This window comes from Carcharhinus amblyrhynchos, chromosome 1, assembly GCF_965287045.1.
Source record: "Carcharhinus amblyrhynchos chromosome 1, sCarAmb.v2.hapA, whole genome shotgun sequence".
In the NCBI taxonomy this organism is placed as follows: Eukaryota; Metazoa; Chordata; class Chondrichthyes; order Carcharhiniformes; family Carcharhinidae; genus Carcharhinus; species Carcharhinus amblyrhynchos.
This window is the reverse complement of record NC_137324.1, coordinates 81,328,789-81,341,051: the sequence shown is the minus strand read 5'-3', so window position 1 is coordinate 81,341,051 and position 12,263 is coordinate 81,328,789. Positions and strand designations below refer to the sequence as shown.

The following is a 12,263-nucleotide window of genomic DNA, read 5'->3' as shown; positions in this document are numbered from 1 at the left end:
TAAGAAACTATGTTTCCGAGTATTTTTCTGTTTTTTATGCAAAAGGAGGGTCTGAATTTGTGCTTATGTTAGTGGCAGTTAAGGTGATCTTCAGTTTGTGACCTGCATATTGATTGCTTTGGCGATCTCGGCATAATCCAAAAAAAAGTGGTTGGATTTTTGCTCTGAGCCTTAAAATAACATAACAGATGACAGAGTGCAGGGACAGCAGCAAGCATGCTTTATCTAATTGAATCACATATTACAGTACAGAAGGAGGCCTCTTAGTCCATCATGCCTGTGTCAGCTCTTTGACACTATCCAATTAACCTCATAATTTAGTAAATGATTTATTTTTAAATGTTCAATTCCCATTTCAAATTTGTTATTGAATCTGCTTTTAGGAGATGCATTCCATATCATTACAACTCTCACCCAATTTTTTCCCTCCTCATGATGCTTCTGGTTCTTAGGCCAATTGCCTTAATTCTGTACTCTGGTTACTGTCCCTTCTGCCGTTGGAAATAATTTCTCCTATTTGCTCTTTCAAGGTTTTGAACATCTTTAACCTTCTCTGCTGTAAGAAAAATATCCCCAGTTTCTTTATAACTGAAGCCCTTTAGTCTGGTGTCATTCTAATAAATGTCCTCTCTGTCATCTCTTGTGCCTTAACGTCCTTGAAGTGCAGTGCAGAGTTTTGGCCACCTACTGGGGAAGATACAAATTCGGAACAAGATCAGACCCCTCAGCCCTTAAGCCGCCTCTGTTATTTGAAACGAATGGCTGATCAGATTGTGGACTCTACTTTCCTATGTAACCTCCAACTCCCATGTCAATCCAGAATCAATGTAACTTAGTCTTGAAAATATTCAATGACACTGTCTCCACTGCTCATTGCAAAAGAGAATTCCACAAACTAAAGATCCTCTGAGATGCCTTCCTAATCACTTGTACATGCGTACTAGGTTTTTAAGGTTCATGTACTAGAGCACTCAGATCCCTCTGTACCTCAATCCTGCAATCTCGCTATTTAAATAATATGCTGCTTTTCTATTCTTCCTGCCAATGTTTATAAATGTGCATAAATTCTCCCATATATTCCATCAGCCAAGTCATTACCCATTGATTCAACCAAAGTGAATGACCCATGATTTTCTCAGGTTTTCATATAATTTGTTTTTTTTAACCAAAGTGCTGGGTCAGGCCCTCACCTCTTCTGCCAACCTCCACCCCCTCACCCCAAAAAAGCAACATGTCTCTTTTCACTGAGGTAGTTAACCTATCTGTATCCTGTATGCATTTGCAGAGTGCATGTGTCTTCTTCACAACTTCACAACTTAAGTAGCTGTGTCATTCATCTGATGGAGTGGCGCTCTGAAAGCTCGTGCTTGTTGGGCATTAACCTGGTGTTGTGAGACTACTTACTTTGCCTACCCTAGTCTGACACTGGCAACTCCACATCATTCACAAATTTGGTCTCTTCATCCAAATTGGTGTATATTTTACATAGTTGAAACCCCAGTATTGATCCCTGTGGCATTCCACTCGTTACGGCTTATCAACCTGAAAACGATCCATTTCTCCCTATTTTCTGCTTTCTGTTATATAACCAATCCTCAATCCATGCTAATCATATACTCACTATTCCATGAGCTCTTATTTTGTGTAGTAACTTTTGATTTAAAGTTTATTTATTAGTCGCAAGTAAGCTTACATTCACACTGAAAATCCCCTAGTCGGCACACACCAGCACCTCTTTGGGTACACAGAGAATTTAGCTTGGCCAATACACCTAACCTACACATCTTTGAACTGTTGGAGGAAAAACGTGCAAACGCCATACAGACAGTGACCCGCGCCTGGGTTCCTGTTGCTGTGAGGCAGCAGTGCTGACCACTGTTGCCATCGTGCCACCACACCTTATCAATGCCTTTTTGAAAATCCAAGTATCCCACACCTACAGCTTTCCTCTTTATCCGCATTGCTCATTACTTCCTCAAAGAACTCTAATAAATTAGTCAAACACTACTTTCCTTTCATAAAATCCATTGTCATTTTGTCGGATTGCATTAAGATTTTCTATAACCTCCTAGCATTTTCCCTATGACAGATGTTAAGCTAGCTCATCTGTAGTTTGTTGGATTCTAAATCTCTTTCTTGAATAAAGTGTTCACATTTGGTATTTTCCAATCTGATGGGACCCTTCCAGAATCTGAGATTTTGGAAACTTAAAAACCAATGCATCCACTATATCAGCATCCACCTCTTTTAAGACCCAAGGATAAAGTCCTTCAGGACTTGTCAGCCTATAGTTGTAACAATTTTCTCAGTACTCTCTCTGGTGATTGTAATTGTTTTAAGTTTGATTCTTTTTTTTGCTTGTGCCAACATGTTTTTCACATTTTTGCTTATGGACAGAATTGTTCATTATTCTGCCATTCCCACTCAATCTAGACAAATATTTTGTTTCTTCAATATAACAATTACTACTCCTGTTGTTCCAGGACATTTTTATCATTTAATCTCACCCATCCCGTTATTCATTCCCTTTTGTTTTTCTTCCCTCTTCCCTTTAACAGTACAAAGCCCATCACGTTTCTACCTTCCTTCAGTTCTAAAGAGAAGTCACCTCAAACTCAAAGCATGAGCTGTTTTTCTCTCTCCATAGATGCTGCCAGTCCTGCTATGTATTTCCAACACACTTGTGTTTTTATTTGAGATTTTCAGCATCCACAGTATTTTGCTTTTACATTAGGCTAATATCTGTTTTAGGTTACTGCTACTAAATTACATTCTGATGATGCATCCTGCCTGGCTATCTGTGGAGATTTAATGGGTGCCAACAGCTCATCGAAGCATTCTCTGATATTCAGTTCTGGCCTGCCTCTGGGTCAGATTGTATGCTGTTTTAAGAACCATTGGGCATGTGCAGGAGAAACAAGTCATTTTTAGGCCCCTATTTGTAACCGGACTCATTTCTGTAACCTAATCCAGTGTGGTCTTTTTAGCCTACTTGGCCTTGTGAATATTGATTTCTTTCCTAATCTTTGTCACCCTCCTACAAACCCACTACTTTGACCTAGCTTCTCACCAACCCTCTGATTCTGTCCTGTCAGGCTTTGTGGAAAATGAATTGATTGGTATTGTGACACATAAATGACCAATGTGTAATGATAAAGTGAAATTGACGTCATAAAAATATTTGACTAATTTAGAGACTTTTTTCCAGTTCTCCTATTGATCATCTTTTTTCATCTTGCAGAGAGCAAAAGGCGGAGTCTCTTCAGTAGTTCTTACTATGCTGCTGGTTATCCAAGTTCTTTCAGCCCTAGTGGAGGCAGCAGTCCCTATGGCAGCGGCTTCAGTTCCCCGTCCTCCACACCAGTCCGATCGACTCCACTTGTGAAACAGTTGATGACACCTGGAAGTGCAGGTATAGTGATCACGGTAGTCATTTAATCAGTTTTGTTATTGTACACATGTTATTGCATAATAACTTGGGTTGTTATTAAAACCAGCACATGCAGATGCTTGCAGGGAAATTTGATTTTGATACCATTATCTGCTAATGGTTTTAAAACCTTTAAGCTTGGAAGCACCAGTCCAGTAATTACAAGATTCCTGCCTAACATTTTACTTCACCATAGATGGTAATAGCTGAGCACTATTACAATGTTAGTTCTGCATTTTCCTGTGGAGAATATAAAAATTCTTGTCTTCTTACTCCAACCATAGAGCTCTGCCTTTGCTTTTGTTTTTGCAGCACGGTGGCACAGTGGTTAGCACTGCTACCTCAGTGCAAGGGACCCGAGTTCAACTCCAGCCTCAGGTCACTGTCAGTGTGCAGTTTGCTTATTCTCCCCCTGTCTGTATAGGTTTTCTCCGGGTGCTCTGGCTTCCTCCCACGGTCCAAAAATGAGTAGGTTAGGTTGATTGGCCATGATAAATTGACCCTAGTGTCAGCCAGATAAGCAGGCTAAATATATGGGTCTCTGGGAATTGGAAGGTATTGTGGTTGGTGCAGACCCAGTGGGCCAAATGGCCTCCTGCACTGTAGGGATTCTATGATTTCTCTGGGGAAGAGAGAAGAGAAGACTTCCGAACCCCAAAATTCAGTTCAATAAGGCCAGTGATCTCTGTGCTACAGGAGCTGGTTCAGTTTCAAAAGAAAGGGGAAGATGGACCTCGCTCCCTCCTCGTTTCTGGTCCTGCATGGGTTAATCGCCATGCTTAAAAGTTGGATGCATTCATCCTCCATCTGTCTATCTGGCCACTTTCAAACCATCACTTTAAAGCAGAGGCTGGCTGCTCAGTGAAAAGGCTTTAATGCTTTCCCCAGGACTGACACGAAAAGGAGCAAGACAAGGCCATTTGACTCTTCAAACCTGTTTCCATCATTTAATAAGCTCATAGGTGCTCTGCTAGCCTTAAATCTACATCCTGTCGGGAAACAGAGGCAGTTTCAAATAATTCATATTTGTGTTGTTGGATATCAGAAATAAGATGTAGATTTAAATGCAAAGCAAAAATAAAAGCAAAATACTGTGGATGCTGGAATCTGAAACAAAAACAGAAAATGCTGGAAAATCTCAAGTCTGACAGCATCTGTGGGAAGGGAATAGAGCCAGTGTTTCAAGTCGAGATGATCCTTCATCAGAGCTGAGAACAGATTTAATTGCATTTAATTAAGTGTTTGTGTAAGAAGGGTTAAAACTGGTTAGCTTCAGGTTTAGCAAAGATGTTTGTATGAGAGCGCTTTGGTTTCATTTCAAATTATGTCTGCATTATGGGCTTGAGAGTCCATGACGTGAAAATTAAATTAGCTTAAAAAAAACTGAGCTGTTTGCTACTTTAGCTTAAGAAGGATTTTTTAGTTTAATTTGAACTGGACCCGAGCAGTAGGAACTTAGTAGCTCGAGAGGAGACAGCTTTCATAGCTCTGTCAGAAGCAAAACAATGGAGTAATGGCCAAGGAAGCAAGTCCCAGGATCTAAAGGACAGTTAGTCCTAGAAACCAGGAAGAGGTCCCAGGAAAATTTAAGTCAAAGGAAAAAAAAACTGCAATTTAAACAAAATATTGTTCATTGAAGTTGAAGACAGCTGAAACATGCAGACTTGGTAAAATTAGCTGGAGGATTTTGGTGGGTATAGATAAAAGTGAATGCAAGCAGCCTTTTTCCATTGAGACTAGAGGAGAACAAAACCAGAGGGCATGGGTTAAGGGTGAAAGGAGAAAAGTTTAAAGGGAATATTAGGGGGGGCTTCTTCGCGCAGAGAGTGGTGGGAGTGTGGAATGAGCTGCCAGATAAAGTGGTAAATGCGGGGTCACTTTTAACATTTAAGAAAACCTTGGACAGGTACGTGGATGAGAGGAGTGGGGAGGGATATGGTCTGAGTGCAGGTCAGTGGGACTGGGCAAAAAATGGTTCAGCACAGACAAGAAGGGCCAAAAGGCCTGTTTCTGAGCTGTAAATTTTCTGTGGTTCTATTTTGCAGCCTTTGAAACAGTAGTGTTCTATTGACTTGGCTGAGTATCAGAAATTGTGTGGCTTGAATGCATGTGGCACTTCAAAGCATATGAAACCCAAAAGAAGAGTTGGAAATCCTGGAAGTGGATGCCAGCTGGAAGAAGATTCGAAAGTGAATCTTCGAGTGTGGAGTTTGGAAACATTTCATGTAATGGTCATCTCAGGAACTTGAGGAAAAATTGAGGGAATTTTGATTGAATGACATCTATTTGGCTTCAGCATGCCTGAGCACAGTTAACCTGTTGGTTTACAAGGACTGTGTATTTACTGAAAACATTACAGCCTAAGATATATTTTGTAATTAGTGTTATCCTTGAAATCTACGAATATTTTTGAAGTGGGAGTGATGGATTATTATATTGTGTTCAAACTTTGTATGTTGAACTTTTTTGTTGTTAAAGGCTAACTGGCTGTCCTGTGACTCTGTTCATCCACAGTTTCTAAAAACATAAAAGTTGCACTCTTCTGAGCCAGGATTCCATTCTGTGACCTTCCTATCCAGTACTAACATTAACTGGAATCGTAACAATTCTGCCAACAGCTGATAACCCATCACCTCTTTGCTTATCAAGAATCTATCCATCTCTGCCTTAAAATATGCAAAGACATTACTTCCACCAACTTTTCAAAGAGATTTCCAAAGACTCATGACCCTCAGAAAAAACTTTGCTTTAGTTTAATCTATGTTTTAAATGGGCAATTGCTTATTTTTAAATAGTGAATTCCCAGTTCTAGGTTCTTCTACAAGAGGAAGCATCCTCTCCATATTCAACTTGACAAGATGCTTCATCTTGTATATCTTAATCAAGCCTCCTCTTTCGCTTCTAAACTTCAATACAAGCCTAACCTGTTCAACCATTCCTTAAGATAGCCAGCCTATTCCAGGTATTAGTCTGGTAAACCTTCTCTGAATTACTTCCAACACATTTACATCCCTCCTTAAGTAAGGTACACAGTATTGCAGATGTGGGCTGGAACATGCCACAGGGAGGCCAGAGAATCTTTCCCTCCAGTGCTTCAACAACTTTGGGAGGAAGAGGTAACTGGCATGTGCAGAAAGCACAGATGTAAAGTGCTCGCCAAAAATATCAGTGGGGCAACACAAATGTTTTAATATTGAGTTGTCTGAATTGCACAGTGTGAAGGAGTGGTGGAAACTGATTCCGCTGTAAATTTCAAAAGACAATGGATAAATATTGAAAAAAAACTAATCAATCTGGAAAGAGCAGAGATGAATTGAGACTAATTGGACCCTAATAGCTGCTACCTGTGCTGAATAATATGCTTCTATGATTGTTATCTGAATGTCTTATGATAGCATTTGGCTTGATTCTGTTGTGACCTCTTGGAAATTTTTCCATTGTGCAAAATGGAATATGGGTTAGTAGACAATTCCATTGATTGTATAGCATTCTCCCCTGCTGATGCTTGGTGTTTTTCTGTTGAATTAACTATTGCGGTCATTAATAAGAACATTGAAATGTTACCTAGCTTTTGCAAATGCAAATGGGATCAGAACCATGTAGCAAAAACGAGCAACTTCCTCTTCTTATTCATATTAGGTCATTTTAAAGGTTCTGTAGACCAGAATCCTCCCATTAGCCCGCCATCATCTGTGGATAGTGAACTAAGTACTTCAGAAGTAGATGAAGATTCACTGGGCTCTGGTTACAAGCTTGCTGATGTTACAGATGTACAAATCCTAGCTCGGATGCAGGAAGAAAGTAAGTATTGAAATAATATTTAACATGAATTGTGAATTTCAAGTAAAACACAAATTGGCTGAAATCAATAAATTTAACAATGTTAGTTGCATGCCTTCTAATACCTATTTTATTGTAAAAGTACTCACTCAGAGGATGCTTCTTGTGTAGACATTTTTTGTAAGAAATATTAAATGTTCTTTTTGAAATAGTTCCTTCTGTTGCATATTGGTACAGCTATCTGATGGTTCTCCAACATATTCTTTCTGCATATTGCATATGTCTCACAATGGAGCCGAATAAGCTTTATAGGCACTCAATAATTCAGTGCAAAGCTGTTATCTAATATTACCTGACAGGACACCTCAGTTGCAAACATGAAAATTGAATAAATAAATGATAACATTATATTGCATAACAATTTCCATTTATATAGTACCTTCAACATAGTAAAACATCTCAAAGGCAATTTGCAAGAGCATTATCAATCAAAATTTGACACTAAACCATATGAGATTTTGACAGACATCAAAGACTTGGTCAGAGGGAGAGGTTTTAGGGAGCATCTTAAATGAGGAAAGAGAGTACAGAGGTGTAGGGAGAGAATTCCAGAGTTTAAGGCCTTGGCAACTAAAGCCACAGCCACCACTTGTGGAACCGGTCAAATCGGGCAATGTGTAAAAGAGCAGAATTGAAGGAATGGAGCTATCAAAGAAGCTTTTGTAGGTCTGGAGAAGGATTCAGAGATGGGAGGTGAGAGCCAATGGAGAAATTTGAAACTAAGGTTGAGAGTTTTAAAAATGAGGTGTTGGTGGACTGAGAGCTAGTTAGATCAATAAGTAATGGATGAAAGGAACTTGATGCAAGTCAGGACTTGGTGCAAGTTGGGACATGAGCAGCAGAGCTGTGGTTTATGGAGGGTGGAAGTATCTTTGAATAGTCAATTTCTTGAGATAACAAAGTTGTGCAACATTTTGCACAGAATATGGTTTTGGTCCATTTTGTGGGACAGCAAACGAATTGGATCAACAAATTATTCTGAAATTGTCTGAGCAATACTTTGTATTACTAATGTTTAGCAAACTAAATTTTGTAACTCAGATCATTCTAATTTATAATCACTGGTTTTTGGGTGAAATTACAATGGATTGTTTTAAGTTAGCTTTATTTCCCCCACTACCTATACTTCAATTCATGAAAATGCCATTCATTATTTTTTTCATTCAGTTTAGAAGCTAATACAAATGTAATCAGATTGTATTGGAATAACTTTGGTTGAGGCTGTTCTTTTGCTTATTGCACTAATTGAAATACTGTTGTCTAGTGAAATAAAGCCACATTCCGTATCTTTTTGAAAAAAATTTGTATTGGAGCATTGGAGAAAATTTACTGTTCTGTTAATCTTCCAATAATTCAGTTATACCTTGAACTTACTATCCTCAGGTCTCAGACAGGAATATGAAGCCACTACCTCAAGACGTAGTTCAGGTTCTTCCTGCCACTCCCTGAGACGAGGTACATTCAGTGATCAGGAGTTTGATGTTCAAAGTTTAGAAGATGAAGAAGAATGTGTTCCCCATGCTCTGCATCCTCCCATGAGCAGATTCACTCCATCTCCACGGCACACCCCTCGAGCTTCACCAAGACACTCACCTCGGAACTCTCCACGTTCACGTTCTCCTGCTCGGAGCCTGGATTATGGGAGAGCATCTGTCTCACCACAGCCCATGATTAGTCGTCTACAGCAGCCTCGTCTCTCTCTGCAAGGCCATGCTACAGACCTCCAGTGTAATATTGTAAAAAATGAAGGTAAGTGACTGGCAGTAGATTGGTACCAAACTTAATCATCTATGATATAACTGCTGCATTGATCTCGAATAATATCTGTAATAAAATCCAAACCTACAACTTCAAGTTATATAAACATTTTGAAAATGCACTCATTCTCTAGGTTTTACATATTAGTGTACTGTTGTTACAAATAACCTGGCTGGTTGATATAATGTCATAGTTTCATGGTCGTTGTAACATTATGGCAGAAACACTGACCATTGTTTCCCTATTGCACTTGTACTTGCAAAAGTGATGAGAAACAAAGTACTGACAAATCATGCCTGTCAAATTTATTAGAATTCTGAGGTGGACAGATAAAGGGGAACCAGTAGGTCGTAGAATCCCCACAGTGCAGAAGATGGTCATTTGGCCCATTAAATCTGTACTGACTCTCTGAAAAAGCATCTAACCCAGGCCCATGCCCCCCCCCCCCCCAACGCGCGCGTGCGCGCACACACACACACACACACACACACACACACACACACACACACACACACAAAATATCTCCATAACGCATTTACCATGGATATTCTATCTAATCTGTATATCTTTGGACTGTGGGAGGAAGCAGGGGCATCCAAAGGAAACCCACATAGACATGGGGAGAAAGTGCAAACTCCACACAGGCTAGAATTGAACCCAGGTCCCTGCCACTGTGAGCAGCAGGCAGCAGTGATAGCCACTGTGCTGCCCCTATGGTAAAGCACTTCTTTGCTGGTTTGGATGGAGCCACAAGTCTTTTATTTAACAGTCAAACCCGCTAACTAATTACATCACAGAGACAATGCAAAACTTGAATTTCGAAGGTTTTGATAAACCAGCACAGAAAAGGCTACTTAAGATAAGAGTGCACTCTTTTGTGGTAGTGTATATTAGTATGGATAGAGGATTGAATAACTGATATAAAACAGTTGGGGCATTTTCAGGATGATAACTTGTGACTAACTAACTGGCGGAGTGCCACAGGGATCAATGCTGGGACTACAGTTATGTTAATGAGGAGGAACTGTGGAATTCCCCTTCCACAGATAAGAGGAGGCTTGGCTATCAAATTTGTTCAAGAGCCGAGCCGGACAGATTTTTGACCTACAAGGGGGTCAAGAGTTAGGGGGCATAAATGCAGACAGGAAATTGAAGTTGACGCCAAAATCAGATCACCCCTGGTCTTATTGAACAATTGAGCAGGCTCAATGGACCAAATAGCCTATTCTTATTTCTTGCCTTACATATGGTTAACACTGCTGCTTCATAGTGCCAGGGACTCGGGTTTAATTCCAGCCTGCCTGTGTGAAGTCAGCACTTTGTCCCCATGTCTGCATGGGTTTCCTCTGGGTGCTCCTGTTTCTTCCCATACTCTAGAAAACATGCTGATTAGGTGGATTAGCCATGCTAAATTCTCCCTCAGTGTACCATACCAGAGTGTGGCAACTAGGGGATTTTCACTAACTACATTGCAATGTTAATGTAAGCCTACTTGTGACACTGATAAATAAACTTTAATTCTAAAACCTCCAGCTTTTTAAATCTGTGCACCTTCAATTTCTTTCGCAGGAAGGTTATTCCAAATGCCAACTAATCGAAAGGGGCAAAAATTCTTCTAATCTGTTTTCAACTTTAATTATATAATTAATTGCTTACGGTGCATAATGAGCTCTCATTTGCATTATATTTTCTATTGGTTAAAAACCTGATTGCAATCTTTTCCATTTTTCTTCAGAAAGGGTAAGATTGTACCTTGAATTGCAAAACAGTCAAATCATCATTGGTAGTGACAATAGTAGCGTGACTGAGGTTATTTGTTCAGTGAGAATATAGGATGAAAAGACCTGGAGATTCTGTTTATTGCACAATGACCTGCTACTTTTTTTTAAATAGAATGCATATCCTGTTAACATATTGATCAGTGTTTTGTGAGTAAGGAAAAATCATTTTGCATAATTAATTTGATGTTTTAAGATTGCACACTCATTTTTTATGTAAGTGGGTAACCTTTGCCATTTTGTCTTTGTTTCTGTTCTAGAAAAGTTGAGACGTAGTCTTCCAAATCTATTCAGGACTTCTAATGCACAGTCAGCAGAGTCTGTTAAAAACAGTAGAAGTTGTGACTCAAATTTACAAGTGCCAAATGGGGGAATACCCCGAATTCAGCAAGTTTCAGCGAGTAAGTCTGCATTAAAGTCTAAACAAATAAGTTTGTACACAAAGTTTCAAAAGATATTCAACAAGGTACTACATCATGGATCCATGATTTAAGATCAGAGCTTGTGACATCAGGAGACAAGTAACAGTGTGAATAGCAAATTGGATATAAATCAGAAAATAGAAAGCAGGAGTTAACAAAAGAGTGACATTACTCATGCTGGAACCACAGTTCATCTTATGTAAGTAGCTGGGACTCAGAAGAGCAATATCAAAATTGCAGATGTAGACAAATCAGGTGATGTAGTTAATAAGGAAGACTGCAGCAAAATGCAAGACAATTTAACAGCTTGTAGAATGTGTGTGTAAATGGTAAATCTTTTCTGTTAATGTGTGAGTGGTGCGTTTTGGCAGGAAAAGTCAGTAGGCCAGCCACCTGTTCCTCGGAAAATAGGAGTCTAACTGAGGTAGAAGCATAAAGGATCTAACGGAACAGATTCACAAAGTGTTCAAAGTAGCAAAAATTATCAAATCCGTAAACGTGCAAACATCCTTGGGTTCGTTTCACATTTGGAGCACTCTGCCTTTCTGGTCTCTGTATTGTGAAACACTGGAGAAAGTGCAAAAAAACTTTCAGGAATGACGCCAGCACCAAGATGATACAATTATCTTATATGCAACTGTATAAACACTGAAAAAGCTGGGTTTCTTTTCTCTAGCAAAAGGACTGACAATGACGTTATTACAAAGACATTTGATAAAATAATGTGTCCAAAACTAGGAGCCAGAAATATAATAAAACAAAAATATTGCAGATGCTACAAATCAACAGAAAATTCTGGAAAACCTCAACAACATCTGTGGATAGAGAAACAGTCAACATTTTGAATCCATGTGACTCTTCTGGGCTCTAAAGAAGGACCATAAATGTAAAATGAGGAAGTCAGGAGAAATTCCTTGAGTGGTGAGAATGTGGAATTTATTGCCACACCAATAGGTTGAGGTAAATAATATAAATGCAATTAAAGGTAAAATGGATGGGGGAGTGGTAGAAGGAACAACTGTTGATAGGGTGAGA

The 12,263-nt window shown here is 39.3% G+C and overlaps 1 protein-coding gene across 1 annotated transcript in view; it reads left to right on the top strand.

Annotated features, from left to right (window-relative positions):
* Positions 1 to 12,263, top strand: part of slain2 (SLAIN motif family, member 2) — a 54,018-nt gene that overhangs the window by 16,922 nt on the left and 24,833 nt on the right. Inside the window, exons 3-6 of the mRNA XM_080187787.1 lie at positions 3,242 to 3,412; positions 7,070 to 7,231; positions 8,654 to 9,019; positions 11,067 to 11,207. Coding sequence (XP_080043913.1) covers positions 3,242 to 3,412; positions 7,070 to 7,231; positions 8,654 to 9,019; positions 11,067 to 11,207 — 840 coding nt within the window. The remainder of the gene's footprint in view (positions 1 to 3,241; positions 3,413 to 7,069; positions 7,232 to 8,653; positions 9,020 to 11,066; positions 11,208 to 12,263) is intronic.